Genomic DNA, 21,436 nt, shown 5'->3' on the forward strand with positions numbered 1-21,436 from the left:
CTTTGAAACTTAAGTTCTGGTGTTCTGTACATAATTCAGTTCCCTGACGTCGACTGTAGAATATATATATATATATATATATATATATATATATATATATATATATATATATATATATATATATATATATATATATATATATATCAAGGATCACTTTGTGGTACTGAGTATCGACTGAATTCAAAGAATCTCCTCTGACCACCGAATACTTTAAGTGTATTCAAGGGCCGTCTATCAACTGCCGAATATTGGCAGTATTTGAAAAGTCTACAAGTGAACATCAAAGACTGCCAGATGATGTGTGTTGGACTACATGAACACAGCACAACTTTGACGTTGAGGACTATCGAGTCTCGAGGTCATGCCGATGGAGGATTTCGAATCTCGAAATTGAAAATTAAAAATCATAAATGATTGGAAACATATCATGACGTGAGGAAAGTTATGATTGTTGTCTCGTAGTAGTTTGAGGACCTTATGGTCATGCACTTGATCGTAAAGGAGTTCAGCTCCATCCTGTAGACAGTCACCCCCTCTAAGTTACGATCCTTGACTACGAAAGGTACGATATTTGAGCAGGAACGTACGATCCTAGAGTACGAAGGGCGCGATCCTGGATCAGGAGGGTACGATCCTTTGACAGGAATGGTACGATCCTTGAGCTGGAGGGTACGATCCTTTGACAGGAATGGTACGATCCTTGAGCTGGAGGGTACGATCCTTTGACAGGAATGGTACGATCCTTGAGCTGGAGGGTACGATCCTTTGACAGGAATGGTACGATCCTTGAGCTGGAGGGTACGATCCTTTGACAGGAATGGTACGATCCTTGAGCTGGAGGGTACTATCCTTTGACAGGAATGGTACGATCCTTGAGCACGAAGGCATACGCTCCCCGAGTATGATAGGTCTTGATACCTAAGGGTCGTACCGTCGTGCTCAAAGGTCGCAGCCATCTGCATATGCTAGATTAAACACCATCTTATCTATCAATATTTATTTTTTTTCAGAGTTAATTTAAAACACACGAATTCTTTCGCGTCGAAGACGACAGTGACGAACGAAAGCCCTTGTCGAAGCCAGGCCTTAAAAGACACATAGAAGAGTTTAAAGTGATAGAGAAATAAAGAGAATAAAGAGAAAGAGAAGAATGTTCTAAGAGTTATGGGAGAAGGTGGAAGAACCGACCTATTTCAAAAGAGGTCTTAGGGCATAGCTGTTAGGAGAGACATCAGGGGACGAGGGGAGAGGGGGGTAAGACTTCCAAAGCTCAGCAACGTAAAAAACGAGTAGCATAGGAGGTATAATTACCACATTACTCAGCCGCCTAACGCACGGAAACACTTAGGAACTTGGAACTTCTTGTACAAACATATTGTTGCTATGGTTGCGGTGTTGCCATATGGATGGATTCCTCAACATTCCGGCACCAAAAGAACTCAATTTACCCATATTTTGCACAACGTTGGCATGATTTAATCAAAGCTATTTCTGATAGTCTTATGTATCCAATGTGTCTTATACCTCAACATATAGTTTCAAAGATTCGAATAGTATGAAGCAATTGCTTACCATTACCAGCCTGAATATATATATATATATATATATATATATATATATATATATATATATATATATATATATATATATCCCTGGGGATAGGGGAGAAAGAATACTTCCCACGTATTCCCTGCGTGTCGTAGAAGACGACTAAAAGGAGAGGAAGCGGGGGGCTGGAAATCCTCCCCTCTTTCTTTTTTTTTTTTAATTTTTCCAAGAGAAGGAACAGAGAAGGGGGCCAGGTGAGGATATTCCCTCAGAGGCCCAGTTATCATATTGGTTATGAACCATATAGACGACTTCCTCTGCAGTCTTTCATGTTCCATTGAACTTCAAATACCTCCAAAGGACCAGAACTTGACCTCCTCCCCCCACACACCTACACATTCCCAACATCTATACAAATTTCCCTGCTTATCACAATGTGTATAACAGGTCTACAAACACTGACGATTTTAAGTTTGTTCATGCACTCAAGTCCCGTCATGTTCTTTAGTGTGTCCTGAGCCCACACGACATGGAGAGGCGTGGTTGATATGCGCATTACAATTCCCACACACACACACACACACACACACACACACACAGAAGCTGAGGATCGCTACGTCACTAACTCTGAATGTCAGATGAAATATTAAACGCATCTTAGGGCGAGTCTGTGTCGGTCTTTTCGTCACACGCTGGTTCTGTGAGCCGGGCGAGAGAAAGAGAGGGAGGGAGGAGATGGAGTGAGATAGATGAATAGATAAATAGGTAGATAACAGTTAGCCTTCCTGACTGGGAAGCATTCCCAGGCGGGCCGCCCAAGGTCGAGTGTATAGGTTCGAATTGTGGATGCGGCAGTCGGTCCACAGTCACCCCCTTAGAGGTTGGTCGATAAAACGGGTGCCGAGAGTAGGTTAGGATATATATATATATATATATATATATATATATATATATATATATATATATATATATATATATATATATATATATATATATATGTTAATGAGATGGCTTCGATCAAGGCTTCAGTTGCCCGCGCTGTCTCAGCTAACAACACAAAAAAGATCAGTAACTTATAAGATTACCTTATATTGTTGAAAGCTTATCTTGCGCTATGTTCTTGGATGAGATAAAGATTAAGTCAGCTCTTAGTGGACGTCTTACCCATCTTGATAGGAGCTCAAGGGTCTCTATATCATGCACCCTTGAGCATGCCGGTAAATCCACACTGGCGCGATCCTGAGCACGTCGCCACGACGCTTGCGCACGACGATACGACTTTTGGCACGTATATACGACCATTGAGCACGTCGGTACGACCTATGGGTGTGATAAGGTCACCAATTTTCCTGACGTTTTTAAGGGTCGAGGGAAAGGGCCGGGTGATCATACCTAAGGGTCGTACCGTCGTGTTCCAGGGTTGTACTGCCGTCGTGCTCAGAGGTCGTACAACTGTCGTGTTCAAGGGTCGTACCGTCATTCTCAAGCGTCGTACCGTCGTGTTCCAGGGTCTTACCGTCAGACTCAAGGGTCGTAAATCGTCGTGTTCAAAGGTCGTACTGCCCTGCTCAACAGTCGTACCATCGCATCAGGAACTCTAAGGTTATTCGTGCGACTTTATGCCAAACTAGGTCGTGAGATAAGGTCAAATGACGTCAATCAAGTGAGCTAACCTCACAGTACGCCCCGAGTAACTCAGAAGTTCGCCACTAGGGCGCTACACAACACACCTTCCACACGACCCAACCAAACAGCCATTCGGGACGTCAACACTCATCCAATCAGCTCACGACGTAGAGAACGCCTGTACTACAACGACGTAGAACTCAACCCCCGGGAAATATTTCTGTCCAGATAAGTTCCCTTATGGCCATCAGGCAACACAGCTGATGATGGCCACAGCTGATGATGGCCACAGCTGATGATGGCCACAGCTGGTGATGGCCAGGCGGAGGGGGAAAAACAATTGACAGAGATTCCGACTTACAGATGCCGCTCTTCCAAGCTCCACTATGACGTCAGAGGCGCCACAGCAGGTGACGTCATTGCACTACATTTTTAGCTGTAAATCCTCGACCTTTACTGATGGCCTTTTGTCTGAGCCTCACACTGGTTCATTGCCCTCTGTAACAAGTTCTTCTCCTCCTCCTCCTCCTCCATGTTCTCCTTCTTCCTCCCTCTCCTCCTCCTCCTCCATCTTCTCCCTCTTCTTCTTCTTCTTCTTCTTCTTCTTCTTCTTCTTCTTCTTACGGCAGTCGGTCCACAGTCAACCCAGCTGTTCATCCACTCCTAGGAATAGGTCGATAAAATGGGTACCTGGCTCTGAGTATATATATATATATATATATATATATATATATATATATATATATATATATATATATATATATATAATAAACAACCATGGAGACATCACACACCCCTGCCGCAAACCTACATTCACTGAGAACCAATCACTTTCCTCTCTTCCTACACGTACACATGCCTTACATCCTCGATAAAAACTTTTCACTGCTTCTAACAACTTGCCTCCCACACCATATATTCTTAATACCTTCCACAGAGCATCTCTATCAACTCTATCATATGCCTTCTCCAGATCCATAAATGCTACATACAAATCCATTTGCTTTTCTAAGTATTTCTCACATACATTCTTCAAAGCAAACACCTGATCCACACATCCTCTACCACTTCTGAAACCACACTGCTCTTCCCCAATCTGATGCTCTGTACATGCCTTCACCCTCTCAATCAATACCCTCCCATATAATTTACCAGGAATACTCAACAAACTTATACCTCTGTAATTTGAGCACTCACTCTTATCCCCTTTGCCTTTGTACAATGGCACTATGCACGCATTCCGCCAATCCTCAGGCACCTCACCATGAGTCATACATACATTAAATAACCTTACCAACCAGTCAACAATACAGTCACCCCCTTTTTTAATAAATTCCACAGCAATACCATCCAAACCTGCTGCCTTGCCGGCTTTCATCTTCCGCAAAGCTTTTACTACCTCTTCTCTGTTTACCAAATCATTTTCCCTAACCCTCTCACTTTGCACACCACCTCGACCCAAACACCCTATATCTGCCACTCTGTCATCAGACACATTCAACAAACCTTCAAAATACTCATTCCATCTCCTTCTCACATCACCACTACTTGTTATCACCTCCCCATTTACGCCCTTCACTGAAGTCTTGGAAAGAGGGGCAAGTATGAAGTCTGTTGGGGATGAGAGAGCTTGGGAAGTGAGTCAGTTGTTGTTCGCTGATGATACAGCGCTGGTGGCGGATTCATGTGAGAAACTGCAGAAGCTGGTGACTGAGTTTGGTAAAGTGTGTGGAAGAAGAAAGTTAAGAGTAAATGTGAATAAGAGCAAGGTTATTAGGTACAGTAGGGTTGAGGGTCAAGTCAATTGGGAGGTGAGTTTGTATGGTGAAAAACTGGAGGAAGTGAAGTGTTTTAGATATCTGGGAGTGGATCTGTCAGCGGATGGAACCATGGAAGCGGAAGTGGATCATAGGGTGGGGGAGGGGGCGAAAATTTTGGGAGCCTTGAAAAATGTGTGGAAGTCGAGAACATTATCCCGGAAAGCAAAAATGGGTATGTTTGAAGGAATAGTAGTTCCAACAATGTTGTATGGTTGCGAGGCGTGGGCTATGGATAGAGTTGTGCGCAGGAGGATGGATGTGCTGGAAATGAGATGTTTGAGGATAATGTGTGGTGTGAGGTGGTTTGATCGAGTAAGTAACGTAAGGGTAAGAGAGATGTGTGGAAATAAAAAGAGCGTGGTTGAGAGAGCAGAAGAGGGTGTTTTAAAATGGTTTGGGCACATGGAGAGAATGAGTGAGGAAAGATTGACCAAGAGGATATATGTGTCGGAGGTGGAGGGAACGAGGAGAAGAGGGAGACCAAATTGGAGGTGGAAAGATGGAGTGAAAAAGATTTTGTGTGATCGGGGCCTGAACATGCAGGAGGGTGAAAGGAGGGCAAGGAATAGAGTGAATTGGAGCGATGTGGTATACAGGGGTTGACGTGCTGTCAGTGGATTGAATCAAGGCATGTGAAGCGTCCGGGGTAAACCATGGAAAGCTGTGTAGGTATGTATATTTGTGTGTGTGGACGTGTGTATGTACATGTGTATGGGGGGGGTTGGGCCATTTCTTTCGTCTGTTTCCTTGCGCTACCTCGCAAACGCGGGAGACAGCGACAAAGTATAAAAAAAAAAAAAAAAAATATATATATATATATATATATATATATATATATATATATATATATATATATTGACTTGACCCTCAACCCTACTGTACCTAATAACCTTGCTCTTATTCACATTTACTCTTAACTTTCTTCTTCCACACACTTTACCAAACTCAGTCACCAGCTTCTGCAGTTTCTCACATGAATCCGCCACCAGCGCTGTATCATCAGCGAACAACAACTGACTCACTTCCCAAGCTCTCTCATCCCCAACAGACTTCATACTTGCCCCTCTTTCCAAGACTCTTGCATTTACCTCCCTAACAACCCCATCCATAAACAAATTAAACAACCATGGAGACATCACACACCCCTGCCGCAAACCTACATTCACTGAGAACCAATCACTTTCCTCTCTTCCTACACGTACACACGCCTTACATCCTCGATAAAAACTTTTCACTGCTTCTAACAACCCCAGGAGGATGGTTGTGTTTGGGAAATGAGATTTTTGGGAGGATAATGTGTGGTGTGAGGTGGTTTGATCGAGTAAGTAACTTTAAGGGTAAGAGAGTGTGTGGAAAAAAAAAGAGCGTGGTTGAGAGAGCAAAAGAGGGTTTTTTAAAATGGTTTGGGCACATGGAGGGGTTTGAGGGGGGAAAAGATTGACCAAGAGGTATATGTGTCGGAGGTGGGGGGAACGAGGAGAAGGGGGAGCCCAAATTGGAGGTGGAAAGATGGAGTAAAAAGGTTTTTGGGTGTGTCGGGGCCTGAACATGCAGGGGGGAAAGGGGGGGAAAAATAGGGAAGGGGAAATGGGAAAGGGGGTTAAAAGGGTTTTGGGGAAAAAAAAAAAGGGAGGAAGGTCCGGGGAAAATGGGAAATTGAAAAAGGAGGAATTTGTGTTTAATGTGTATTACAGGGGGGGGGGTTGGGGTTTTCTTTCTTTGGGTTTTTTCCAACCTTGGAAACGCCGGGGGGGGGTTTTTTAAAAAAAAAAAAAAAATTTTTTTAAAATATATTTTTTTATATTTTATTTAAAATTTTGGGGATTGAAACAACCATGGAGACATCACACACCCCTGCCGAAAAACCTACATTCACTGAGAACCAATCACTTTCCTCTCTTCCTACACGTACACATGCCTTACATCCTCGATAAAAACTTTTCACTGCTTCTAACAACTTGCCTCCCACACCATATATTCTTAATACCTTCCACAGAGCATCTCTATCAACTCTATCATATGCCTTCTCCAGATCCATAAATGCTACATACAAATCCATTTGCTTTTCTAAGTATTTCTCACATACATTCTTCAAAGCAAACACCTGATCCACACATCCTCTACCACTTCTGAAACCACACTGCTCTTCCCCAATCTGATGCTCTGTACATGCCTTCACCCTCTCAATCAATACCCTCCCATATAATTTACCAGGAATACTCAACAAACTTATACCTCTGTAATTTGAGCACTCACTCTTATCCCCTTTGCCTTTGTACAATGGCACTATGCACGCATTCCGCCAATCCTCAGGCACCTCACCATGAGTCATACATACATTAAATAACCTTACCAACCAGTCAACAATACAGTCACCCCCTTTTTTAATAAATTCCACAGCAATACCATCCAAACCTGCTGCCTTGCCGCTTTCATCTTCCGCAAAGCTTTTTAACTACCTCTTCTCTGTTTACCAAATCATTTTCCCTAACCCTCTCACTTTGCACACCACCTCGACCCAAACACCCTATATCTGCCACTCTGTCATCAGACACATTCAACAAACCTTCAAAATACTCATTCCATCTCCTTCTCACATCACCACTACTTGTTATCACCTCCCCATTTACGCCCTTCACTGAAGTCTTGGAAAGAGGGCAAGTATGAAGTCTGTTGGGGATGAGAGAGTTTGGGGAAGTGAGTCAGTTGTTGTTCGCTGATGATACAGCGCTGGTGGCGGATTCATGTGAGAAACTGCAGAAGCTGGTGACTGAGTTTGGTAAAGTGTGTGGAAGAAGAAAGTTAAGAGTAAATGTAATAAGAGCAAGGTTATTAGGTACAGTAGGGTTGAGGTCAAGTCAATTGGGGGGTGAGTTTGTATGGTGAAAAACTGGAGGAAGTGAAGTGTTTTAGATATCTGGAGTGGATCTGTCAGCGGATGGAACCAAGGAAGCGGAAGTGGATCATAGGGTGGGGAGGGGGCGAAAATTTTGGGAGCCTTGAAAAATGTGTGGAAGTCGAGAACATTATCCCGGAAAGCAAAAATGGGTATGTTTGAAGGAATAGTAGTTCCAACAATGTTGTATGGTTGCGAGGCGTGGGCTATGTATAGAGTTGTTCGCAGGAGGATGGATGTGCTGGAAATGAGATGTTTGAGGATAATGTGTGGTGTGAGGTGGTTTGATCGAGTAAGTAACGTAAGGGTAAGAGAGATGTGTGGAAATAAAAAGAGCGTGGTTGAGAGAGCAGAAGAGGGTGTTTAAAATGGTTTGGGCACATGGAGAGAATGAGTGAGGAAAGATTGACCAAGAGGATATATGTGTCGGAGGTGGAGGAACGAGGAGAAGAGGGAGACCAAATTGGAGGTGGAAAGATGGAGTGAAAAAGATTTTGTGTGATCGGGGCCTGAACATGCAGGAGGTGAAAGGAGGCAAGGAATAGAGTGAATTGGAGCGATGTGGTATACAGGGGTTGACGTGCTGTCAGTGGATTGAATCAAGGCATGTGAAGCGTCCGGGGTAAACCATGGAAAGCTGTGTAGGTATGTATATTTGTGTGTGTGGACGTGTGTATGTACATGTGTATGGGGGGGTTGGGCCATTTCTTTCGTCTGTTTCCTTGCGCTACCTCGCAAACGCGGGAGACAGCGACAAAGTAAAAAAAAAAAAAAAAAAAATAATATATATAAATATATATATATATATATATATATATATATAATATAATATATATTGACTTGACCCTCAACCCTACTGTACCTAATAACCTTGCTCTTATTCACATTTACTCTAACTTTCTTCTTCCACTAACAACCATGGATGACACACACACCCCTGCCGCAAACCTACTCCTACCAATCACTTTCCTCTCTCACAGTACATGCTTACATCCTCGATAAAAACTTTCACTGTTCAACAACTTGCCTCCACACCAATTCTTAATCCTTCACACAGACATCTCAATCAACTCATCATATGCCTCTCTCAATCCAAAATGCTACATACAATCCCATTGCTTTCTAAGTATTTCTCACATACCTTCTTCAAAGCAAACCCTATCCACACATCCTCTACCACTTCTGAAACCACATTCACTGGCTCTCCCCAATCTGATGCTACCGTACATGCCTTCACACCTCATAATAACCCTTCCCTATACTATACAGAACTGCTCACCAAACCTATACTTCTGTAATTGAGCACTCACAGCTTCTATCACCTTTGCCTTTGACCATGCAATGCTACGAACATATCCATGCCATCTAAGTATCTTCTCACATAGAGTTCCAACAGCATAACATATACCTACCCACCATTCTGAAACCACATGTCACCCCAATTGTGTTTAATCCAGTACCCCTTCACTGAGCGAAGGGCAGTAGAGTTGTGGTGAGGCTTGAAGAGCATTGTTTCGTGAGACAGCGTGGTGGGATCAGGAACGCAGAAGTGACGATTGTAAGGTGAGAAAAGTTAGGTATTGAAAGACAAGTTTAGTACATGGGTTAGGCCATCTCAATGAAGTACCTCTTTAGGTAAAATGGAGGAAGTGAATGTTTTAGATATTGGAAGTGTTTGTCACGGGATGGAACCTGGAAGCGGAAGTGGATCCATGGGTGGGAAAGGGGTCGAAAATTTGGGGAGCCTTGAAAATTTGTGGTGAAATGTGAAGAAACATTATCCCGGAAAGCAAAAATGGGTATGTTTGAAGGAAATATTCCAACAATGTTGTATGGTTGCGAGGCGTGGGCTAGATAGAGTTGTGCGCAGGAGGATGGATTGCTGGAAAGAGATGTTTGAGGATAATGTGTGGTGTGAGGTGGTTTGATCGAGTAAGTAACGTAAGGGTAAGAGAGATGTGTGGAAATAAAAAGAGCGTGGTTGAGAGAGCAGAAGAGGGTGTTTTAAAATGGTTTGGGCACATGGAGAGAATGAGTGAGGAAAGATTGACCAAGAGGATATATGTGTCGGAGGTGGAGGGAACGAGGAGAAGAGGGAGACCAAATTGGAGGTGGAAAGATGGAGTGAAAAAGATTTTGTGTGATCGGGGCCTGAACATGCAGGAGGGTGAAAGGAGGGCAAGGAATAGAGTGAATTGGAGCGATGTGGTATACAGGGGTTGACGTGCTGTCAGTGGATTGAATCAAGGCATGTGAAGCGTCCGGGGTAAACCATGGAAAGCTGTGTAGGTATGTATATTTGTGTGTGTGGACGTGTGTATGTACATGTGTATGGGGGGGGTTGGGCCATTTCTTTCGTCTGTTTCCTTGCGCTACCTCGCAAACGCGGGAGACAGCGACAAAGTATAAAAAAAAAAAAAAAAAATATATATATATATATATATATATATATATATATATATATATATATATATATTGACTTGACCCTCAACCCTACTGTACCTAATAACCTTGCTCTTATTCACATTTACTCTTAACTTTCTTCTTCCACACACTTTACCAAACTCAGTCACCAGCTTCTGCAGTTTCTCACATGAATCCGCCACCAGCGCTGTATCATCAGCGAACAACAACTGACTCACTTCCCAAGCTCTCTCATCCCCAACAGACTTCATACTTGCCCCTCTTTCCAAGACTCTTGCATTTACCTCCCTAACAACCCCATCCATAAACAAATTAAACAACCATGGAGACATCACACACCCCTGCCGCAAACCTACATTCACTGAGAACCAATCACTTTCCTCTCTTCCTACACGTACACACGCCTTACATCCTCGATAAAAACTTTTCACTGCTTCTAACAACTTGCCTCCCACACCATATATTCTTAATACCTTCCACAGAGCATCTCTATCAACTCTATCATATGCCTTCTCCAGATCCATAAATGCTACATACAAATCCATTTGCTTTTCTAAGTATTTCTCACATACATTCTTCAAAGCAAACACCTGATCCACACATCCTCTACCACTTCTGAAACCACACTGCTCTTCCCCAATCTGATGCTCTGTACATGCCTTCACCCTCTCAATCAATACCCTCCCATATAATTTTTGAATGGAGAAAAACTGGAGGAAGTGAAGTGTTTTAGATATCTGGGAGTGGATCTGTCAGCGGATGGAACCATGGAAGCGGAAGTGGATCATAGGGTGGGGGAGGGGGCGAAAATTTTGGGAGCCTTGAAAAATGTGTGGAAGTCGAGAACATTATCCCGGAAAGCAAAAATGGGTATGTTTGAAGGAATAGTAGTTCCAACAATGTTGTATGGTTGCGAGGCGTGGGCTATGGATAGAGTTGTGCGCAGGAGGATGGATGTGCTGGAAATGAGATGTTTGAGGACAATGTGTGGTGTGAGGTGGTTTGATCGAGTAAGTAACGTAAGGGTAAGAGAGATGTGTGGAAATAAAAAGAGCGTGGTTGAGAGAGCAGAAGAGGGTGTTTTGAAATGGTTTGGGCACATGGAGAGAATGAGTGAGGAAAGATTGACCAAGAGGATATATGTGTCGGAGGTGAAGGGAACGAGGAGAAGAGGGAGACCAAATTGGAGGTGGAAAGATGGAGTGAAAAGGATTTTGTGTGATCGGGGCCTGAACATGCAGGAGGGTGAAAGGAGGGCAAGGAATAGAGTGAATTGGAGCGATGTGGTATACAGGGGTTGACGTGCTGTCAGTGGATTGAATCAGGGCATGTGGAGCGTCCGGGGTGGGCCGTGGAGGGCTGTGTGGGTATGTATATTTGCGTGTGTGGACGTGTGTATGTACATGTGTATGGGGGGGGTTGGGCCATTTCTTTCGTCTGTTTCCTTGCGCTACCTCGCAAACGCGGGAGACAGCGACAAAGTATAAAAAAAAAAAAAAAAAAAAAAAAAAAAATATATATATATATATATATATATATATATATATATATATATGTATATATATATATATATATATATATATGTATATGGCTAGGACACCATTTGGTAAACATGTGGACAATCACATGTTTACCAAATAGCGTCCTAGCTTCGTCTCCTCGATGTATATCAACCGACCGTTATATTTCTCTCTTGTGTCTCCCCTGATGATGTGATTATTACACGAAAAGGCTCTTGGGAACTTTTCGTGTTTCATTTTCCCCGTGTACTTATAGGAATATATATATATATATATATATATATATATATATATATATATATATATATATATATATATATATATATATATATATATATATATATATATATATATACATATATATATATATATATATATATATATATATATATATATATATATATATATATATATATATATATATATATATATATAAAGCTCCTCATGTGCCAACAGAATTCTTATCTTCATGCATTATTGAAACCTTATCCTCCTCTAACTCTTATCTCTTGTCTCTCGTTTCTTATCTCTGGGTAATCACCTCAATTACGTTAGATGCAATTACTGATAACCTTCACAAGTCAATTTCATCATCATACGCATTCATGAGACATCCATGATCATGATGATAATCGCGATTACTGACGAAGCCTGAATAATTGATAGATAATTTAATTTTTATCTCAGATATTCATGTTCTTTGTGTTCATCTCTCCATCCACTCAAGCTTTACAGAACTTTGGGAACCTTGTTAACGACTGTAAATGAACTGTAAATAGCAGTTCTGTAATTATGGTGATGGTTGCTGTAACCAGGGTAATGATACTGGAGCTAATCATTACCCCTATTGGTCAACAATGCTTAACAAATTACACATAGACTTCCAAGGCCCTAAATACAATAGCCTTCATCAAAGAACCTAAACTGATCAACACCGTAACAGCACACCGAGCTGAGGCAAAGGGTTCACTATTCTCACACTCTTTTCATCCTCATCTCCAAAAAGAAAAAAGATCCCTCCAAGTGTTGTTGCTCTCTCTCTCTCTCTCTCTCTCTCTCTCTCTCTCTCTCTCTCTCTCTCTCTCTCTCTCTCTCTCTCTCTCTCTCTCTCTCTCTCTCTCTCTCCAAGGAACCCTGGGGATCCTCTCCAATCAAACCTCATCTCGTATTGACCGACTCCTTATCTACAAAACACCCCAGATAGTACATCGAATTCGTGATGTACCCCCTACCATCCGCTCCCTTGAAGGGGTTGAAAGAAAACGTAGCGTTTCTGACGTCATCACTCGCTGCGATGGAAAACTCTGTTGTATAGAGAAATGTCCACCAGAGGTCTCCAGCATCGCACAGTGCTACGGAAATGGGGAAAACTAGTGACAAATGGAATATACAAACGAGGTCAAGCCTTAATGACTGACGTCAAGAATCCCCCTAAGCTACGAAGTAAACAGAAAGAAAGAAAATGGGTTTTTGTTACATTTTCTGTAATCGTTTTCATTACAGGCGGGACTGTGTTATCTGATGACGCGCTCACACTGAGGAGCTGGAGTGATTCCATAAAGCAATCGGTCTAATCATACGCCAGGAATGTTATCAAAGAGGGAAAATGAGTCATCCAGTCCCTTACACCTTAGTGACGTAGTGTGTTTGTGTTTACAAATAGCCAGACTTGATGCCCAACTGAGAATGCCCTCAGCACACACAGTTCATACCACTCCTATTCCCTGTATGTCCTTAAATCCTCACTCCATCTGTCTTGTTGGTAATTCCCAAAACCTCTCCCATTCAAGTTCCTCCAATAGCCACTGTGATTCGCACAGGCACGTCGTCAAGCGGCCTTGAGCGATACTGTTATATACCTAAAATGACTTTTTCCCCCACATGGGTAGAGTCAAGAACAAACGAACAATGGCCTTGTTTGCTCACCCATGAATGGGTAGCTGTCATGGACGTAAACCAGAGTCTGCCATCCACACACAGCCGTGGCCCCACGGACAACAATCCTTGGTTATATATTCACCTAAGTGAAAAGGAACGTGTCTGGTATTTGGGCAAGAGGAACGTGGAATGAACTTCTGGTATTTGGGCAAGAGGAACGTGGAAGGAACTTCTGGTATTTGAGCAGGAGGAACGTGGAATGAACTTCTGGTATTTGAGCAAGAGGAGCGTGGAATGAACTTATGCTATTTGAGCAAGAGGAACGTGGAAGGAACTTCTGGTCTATGACCTCACGAGAGTTTGGACTGCCGCTTGCCTCTTCCACCACCCACTTCTCATCTACGTCTGTCGTGACGGAGGTAGAAAAGAAAGAAGAAATATTTCAGCTTTAAAGCGGGTAGCGTTGAGGAATGGCGTCACAACGACGTCACAACGGCGTCACAGCGACGTCACAGCGACGTCACTAGGTTATCGTCAAGGTGAACAAAACGACACCCGGCGACGTGACGCTGAGGGAAGAAAGACGGTAGCCAGGGACGACGGAATCAATACCTTCCAGACCGTCACAAACCCAGCATTCCCCTTTCCCCCCACCATCACCGTCACAAACCCAGCATTCCCCCTTCCCCCCACCATCACCGTCACAGACCCAGCATTCCCCTTCCCCCACCATCACCGTCACAGATCCAACATTCCCCCTTCCCCCCCACCATCACCGTCACAAACCCAGCATTCCCCTTCCCCCACCATCACCGTCACAAACCCAGCATTCCCCCTTCCCCCCACCATCACCGTCACGTCCCTACCCTCCTCCCTAACGTCACATCACTACCTTACCCCCCCATCCATACCGTCACGCCCCACCCACACTCTACCTCCTTCACCGTCACACCTGACCTTCCCTTCACCGTGACGTACCTCCCACTCTCACCTTGCCTCGTAACGCGTCACACCCACACACACACACACACACACACACACACACACACACACCACCTTAATGTCCTGTAACGACACACACACGTCTCTAGTTAGTCATTAAGACCGTGTTGCATACTCAAGATCCTCATTACCTCTGTTAATTACCGACTTAAGGTAATTTGTGAGAGTGGCCTCCTCATGCAATCAATTGCGACACCATCTAGAAAATATGATGAGGTTAATACAGGTGTGTGAAAATGACTCGTGTATAAATGACCTTAAGTGACATGACCTCATGTTTAAATACATGTTAATGAGTTATAAATACCTTTTAAAGATGTCTATGGATGTGATAACATATGTCCGTATATCCTGTTTGTATAAGATGGCTTCATATAGTAATGTCATCAATGAAGTCTTCAATCTATATGGATATCTGATCAAGATGTAAATGTGTCTGACTCCTACTTTTCGCCTCATGATATCATGCAAGGGAACCACCTCATGACTCTTGTCATATGAGTGCCTCTCACTCACATAACATTATTCATATATATATATATATATATATATATATATATATATATATATATATATATATATATATATATATATATATATATATATTCCAGGATAAGCGAGTGAGGAATGGGGAAAAATTTTTTCATCGTAGACTTTTTTCTCTTTTTCGTATGAAAAATGTAAACGACCGGCTGCTTTCCACTACAATTAGTTCACGTAATTGGAGAGACGTGTTGCCCAAGTTCCCGGGGGAGGGATTTCATAGAATTTCGTTCACTTCATCATTCCAAATCGATCAAAAAACACCCATATGAGGTACGGTTCCAGTGGCGTATGTAGGGTAGGGCAGGTAGGGCAGGTGCCCTAGGCACCACTTGAAGGAAGGGCACCACTCAACAGGTTTGGTTTTTTGACCTATGTTACACGATTGACATTTTGAACGGTTTGATTTTGTGAGATAGAAAAGAAACTCGCCTACTTTTCAACTAATTATTTTACTACTATCAGTTGTATTACCGCTTCTACGTCACAATTTTGATCAAATAAGTCTTTAAGTCTTTAAGAGTTTATATGAATTTAAGTTTGGCCTAACCCTTCAACAGTTTATAATTACACTGTATATATTTGTATATACATCCACTTTATGTACATTTTTTAACAAGCCAGGGGCGCTATTTGAGAGCTTGCCATAGGCGCTATTTCCCCTAGATACGCCCCCTGTACTGTTCATCTAAATTACTTAAGAACAAGGGATAAAAAAAAAGTTCTAAGGCGATGTTATACAGTCTGTTCATCATAACAAAGAACAAAAGATCGCTGACATCATGTCTTTGACGTGTTTGACTCCTGTTCAACACCAGTGGATGTAGGCTTTTAATCTGGGCTGGAAAGGTCACGGTGGGAACGAAGGTCAAACAGCCTCTGACCTGACCAGGGCTGCGGGTACGTTTATAACGGCGCGTCACGAGGGTCAGTCCATAATGATGATCGACCTAAGCCCCATCATTATCTGGGGGTAGTTAGTGCTAAACCCCCAAAAAACCTATACACACATTTTTCTACTCATGATAGTTCACAGGAAACCATTTCACACAATAGACGTAGAAATGATGAAATCTATGCAAATTTCGGAAATACATAACTCGCAAACACGTCCAATTTTACATACTGGTAGCAATGTGGTGGAGATGTAGGAGTGTAGTGTGTCCATCATTGTCGTAGCTGTTTCGTGGGCGTGAAGGACCTTCTTGAGATATGTTGAAGTGATGTTGTCAGTGTTGGAGAGATGAGGGGATGTTGGGAATGCAGATGAGAAAGTGTGACTCGTACATGCCTGGGGAGGTGTGGTTTCAGGTGGGTGTATATTGAGTGCTGCAAGGGGTCCGCCCGCTTGAGGGTATACCATGATTGAAGAAGAGTCACCGTCGTGTTCAAGGGTCGTACCGTCGTGCTCAAGGGTCGTATACCGTCGTGCTCAAGGGTCGTATACCGTCGTGCTCAAGGGTCGTATACCGTCGTGCTCAAGGGTCGTATACCGTCGTGTTCAAGGGTCGGACCGTCGTGCTGAAGGGTCGTATACCGTCGTGCTCAAGGGTCGTATACCGTCGTGCTCAAGGGTCGTATACCGTCGTGCTCAAGGGTCGTATACCGTCGTGTTCAAGGGTCGCACCGTCGTGTTCAAGGGTCGTGCCGTCGTGCTCAAAGGTCGTATACGGTCGTGCTCAAGAATCGCACAGTCTTGCTCAGCGGTCGTGCAGCCGTGATAAAGGATTAACTTAATTCTCATCACACGCAATGCAGATCTATTCATCCCAATTTCCTGTGTAAGAACCAGACAGCTAAACCAGCCAACGTCAGATCTTTAGATAATTGATCGTCTTCTTGGCACGGAAAATCCCAGAGGCTAAAGCTGTATATCAGAAGGGAAACTCACTGTGAACACGTAACGTTATCATCAAACGGCGGGGAAATTATTGCCAGGTGTCACGAGACGGTGGCTGCTCCAAGCAACATAGCTAGGCAGGTGAGACTGTGGACAGCTCTCACTTGCTCCTCAAGTCTCAAAGGAGGCAAAACAAAGGCGTAGATAACTTACCTTCTCTTACTCTTCCTATATTCCACCTTTTCAGCATGTTACCCTCCTATTTTCTGACGCTTTTCCTCCAATCACTCCTCTTCCTCGGCCTTACACACACACACACACATACACACTAACAACATACTCAGACTGGACACTCCGGGTTTGATGTTACTCTCTTTCGTGACGTCTTTATAACAGTTGCCATCAACCCCAAAGAGTTTAATGGATTTACAGGTTGTCATTATTAACTTTAGAATCTACGGTATACTCACAACGTCACTATCAACCACCAATCACCGTTCGTCTAATGTATCCTTACCATGACGTCACCCTTGAATCCCACCAATCATCATCGTTTTCATGGCCACTGATAAATTTAGCCATTAAACCTAATCACATAATTATCTTTATTTACTGTTCAAGGAGTGAGCTGTGTGAAAGGAGAAATTTGAGGGTAAATGTGAACAGAAGCAAGGTTATCAGGGTTGCCAGTGGAGAGAGAGAGAGAGAGACAGGTTAGTTGGACTGTGAGTTTGAAATGGAGAGAACATGGAAGAAGTCGTGGGTTTTCGATACTTGGGAGTGGACGTGACAACGAATGGAAATATCGAAGCTGAAGTAAGCCATAGGGTGGGTAAGGGGACTAAAGTTCTGAGCGCCTTGAGTGAGTATAGAAAGGGAGGTCGTTGTCAGTGTGTATCAAAGATAGGTTTGTTTGATGGTATGGTAGTCCAGAAGGTATTGCATGGGTGTTGCATGGATACGAGGCGTGGCCTCTAGCTGAGTAAGTAGTGAAGACGGGGAATATGTAAAAATGGAATGCTTGAGGACAGTGCGTTGGGTGAGGAGGATTGTTCGAGTAAAGAAATGACAGGGTAAAGAGAGAGGTGTGGTAATAAGAAGAATATGGTTGATAAAGATGAACAGGGTGTTCTGAAATGGTTTGGGATATATGGAAAGGATGAGTGAAGAGAGGTTGACAATGTGTTTATGTTTGTGTGTAGGGGACAAGGTAGAAGGGGAGACCGAACTGGAAAAAGAAGGATGCGGTGGAAAATTTTAGGGTTTGGGGACTGAAGATATACAGGATATGGTGAGCTGGATTTATGTGGTATATAGGGGGCGACGTGGTGTCATTGGACTAAACCAGGGAATATGAAACGATCAGGAGAAACCACGGCAATATCTGTAGGGCCTGGTTGTGAACATGGGGATGTGGTTTTCAGTGCATTATACATGACAGCTAAAGACTGTATGTGAATGAATGAGGACATTTCTTTGTGTGTTCCCGACGCTACCTCGCTCGCCCGGGACGTGGCGATAAAGTATGAAAATGCGTGACGAATAAAAAAGATAAAAAAGAGAATAATGTAGAATAGCTTTACCTAGCCCCTATCAGTCGATAAATACAAGGCCACGCAACTTCCTCTGTTTCATTATGCAAATACTGGAGAGCTTATTTCATTTCTGCACGAGACGGGTGCATGAGACGGGCGCATGAGACGGGCGCATGCTACCTGGTTTGTAAGACGGGTACATAAGACGGGTGCATGAGACGGGTGCATGAGACGGGTGCATGAGAAGGATGCGTGGGAATTAAAAGATATTCTGGTTTATCTTTGAACTGTGATGCGAGTCATTAGTTGCTTAAAACAAAGAATGTTGTTTGTATGAATGAATTACTGGCAATGGTGTGTCTGGTGCTTGATTGCTTGAATTATCTGGCGATGGTTTGTGACATCAGGGGCTTTCGTGTGTATAATGTTGTTTGTTGATTTGTGTCAGTTAGGCGTTGTGTGGGTGAGATGATGTTTGTTTGGGCGAAGCAAATGATGTATAATTGTGTCGCCCAAGTATTTGTGGATCGTGTAGTTGTTTGAGAGAATCTAGTGTTCCTGTGTGTGTGTGTGTGTGTGTGTGTGTGTAAGTGTGTGAAAGTCACTTCGTAGAGTGATGAGTTACCCCTCTCCTGTCTGCAGGTGTTGGAGGAGGTACCCGTGAACGTGATGGAGGAGGCCAAGGACAGACCGAAGACTGGGGAGGAAGGCGCGTTCGAACTCCCAGAGTCTGAGTTCGAGGACGGGCGTCTGGGAGTCATAGTGAGTATACCATGCTCCTGAATGGTTCTCTAGTCTTGGGGGACCTTCTGACCTTCCCACGTTTTCTAAAGCATCAGGGTACATCTCATTTTCCAGAGCGGGGTACTTTTTTAATCTCTCGTAAATGAAACGCTGATGGTTCTTTATATATATATATATATATATATATATATATATATATATATATATATATATATATATATATATATATATATATATATATATATACATAAAGAACCATCAGCGTTATATATATATATATATATATATATATATATATATATATATATATATATATATATATATATATATATATATATATATATATATAACTTTCCCGTTCGTATAAGTCAGGTCCTCACTTCTAACGAAGTCTTCCTTCGCTTAACTAAAATTCTCTTGCTTCTTACACAGTCTTCTGAGAGACATGGTCGTTCCAGGCCTTTTCTACTCGAGATAGTTTACAGGGACAAGAGGTATCGTCCTCGATTCCATACTAATATATTCCTGGGGTTCGAGTCCTATCTAGTGTACGTAATAATGATTGGAAAATAGGAAGAAGATGAAACTGTCACCATTATACTCTCGCGTCTCCCAGTGGCAGCGCCTTTATATCTAGGTCATCTTACAGGACCACTGAGTATTTATTATCCACAGTGTCTCAAACAAGCCACTTAACCACTGAGTATCTATGAGGCACAGCCCCTCACAGGCGTTGGCTGGCACTGCCCGAGTGTCAATGGAGGACAACAGGGCCGTTTGCGTAACTTGGAAACGCCTCAAATCCTTGACGCGTTTGGGACAACCGTGACTTCTAAAGGTTCCATGGACAGAACGTCCTAAGAACCGAGTATAATGTTAACACAGGAGTTTTGTCTCCACTCCCCGTGGTCGATCGTCCCTTGAAGGTCTCGTACATAGAGGACGTGTTTGTCTCGGCAGGAGGCGGAGGCCGTCGAGAATCTGAGGAACAACCTAGCGTTGGAGGAGTACTACTGCGACGAGGACTTCCCCGCCGAGAACTCCTCCATCTTCTTTTCCACTTGTGTGGAGACGGGGATCGTGTGGAGGAGGCCATACGTGAGTAGGTTCCTCCTCTGGTGTGTGTGTGTGTGTGTGTGTGTGTGTGTGTGTGTGTGTGTGTGTGTGTCTGTGTGTGTCCCTTTTTTTCCTTCCTCCCTCTATCTTTCTATTATCTGTGGACCCGTTTTTCTGTCTCTCTCTCTCTCTCTCTCTCTCTCTCTCTCTCTCTCTCTCTCTCTCTCTCTCTCTCTCTATCTATCTATCTATCTATCTATCTATATATATATATATATATATATATATATATATATATATATATATATATATATATATATATATATATATATATATATTATATATCCTCTCCCTCTGTCTCTCTAGACGCACACTCGTCAACACTTTTGACGTGAAGTGACGTGGGTCGTCAACCCCCTCCACACCATCCCATTTGTCATTTCCTTAAAAAGAAAAACACAAAAAAGACGTAAAAAAAAAAAAAAAGGCCACCAACCACCAGCTACCACCGACACTGTCGCGTTATAACCCCAACGTTCCCCTTTCCTAGCGACCAACACTTGCAGGAGCTGCAGGAGGAGCCCCGGCTGTTCGTGGACGGCGCCAGCAGGAGGGATGTCGTGCAAGGTGCCCTGGGAGACTGCTGGTTCCTGTCTTCGTGCGCCGCCGTAGCCAGGAACCCGAAGCTGATAGAAAGGGTGAGAGGAGAGAGAGAGAGAGAGAGAGAGAGAGAGAGAGAGAGAGAGAGAGAGAGAGAGAGAGAGATGATAATATGTCTACAAATGTGTGCTGTTTTGTATATCACATAAATATATGTATGTACGTATGTGTTTACATGTTTGTATATGTTGTTTGTCTATGTTTCAAGTGAATGTTGGTGTTTATGTATATCGTTCACCTAAACACATAAAGTACACTCTAGACTGAATTATTTTGTCTGTATGTCAATTTATGCGACGATATGTTTAAGAGCTCATACTTATTCATACGTACTTGCAAATACG

At 43.0% G+C, this 21,436-nt stretch overlaps 1 protein-coding gene across 2 annotated transcripts in view; it reads left to right on the top strand.

Moving 5' to 3' along the window:
- The window catches only part of LOC139759939 (calpain-A-like), a 39,276-nt gene that overhangs the window by 5,401 nt on the left and 12,439 nt on the right, over positions 1–21,436 (top strand). For both annotated transcript variants that reach the window (XM_071682592.1, XM_071682593.1), the window contains exons 3-5: positions 19,275–19,394; positions 20,337–20,474; positions 20,999–21,130. In XM_071682592.1, the coding sequence (XP_071538693.1) occupies positions 19,275–19,394; positions 20,337–20,474; positions 20,999–21,130 (390 nt within the window). The remainder of the gene's footprint in view (positions 1–19,274; positions 19,395–20,336; positions 20,475–20,998; positions 21,131–21,436) is intronic.

This window comes from Panulirus ornatus, chromosome 34 (genome assembly GCF_036320965.1).
Source record: "Panulirus ornatus isolate Po-2019 chromosome 34, ASM3632096v1, whole genome shotgun sequence".
NCBI lineage: Eukaryota > Metazoa > Arthropoda > Malacostraca > Decapoda > Palinuridae > Panulirus > Panulirus ornatus.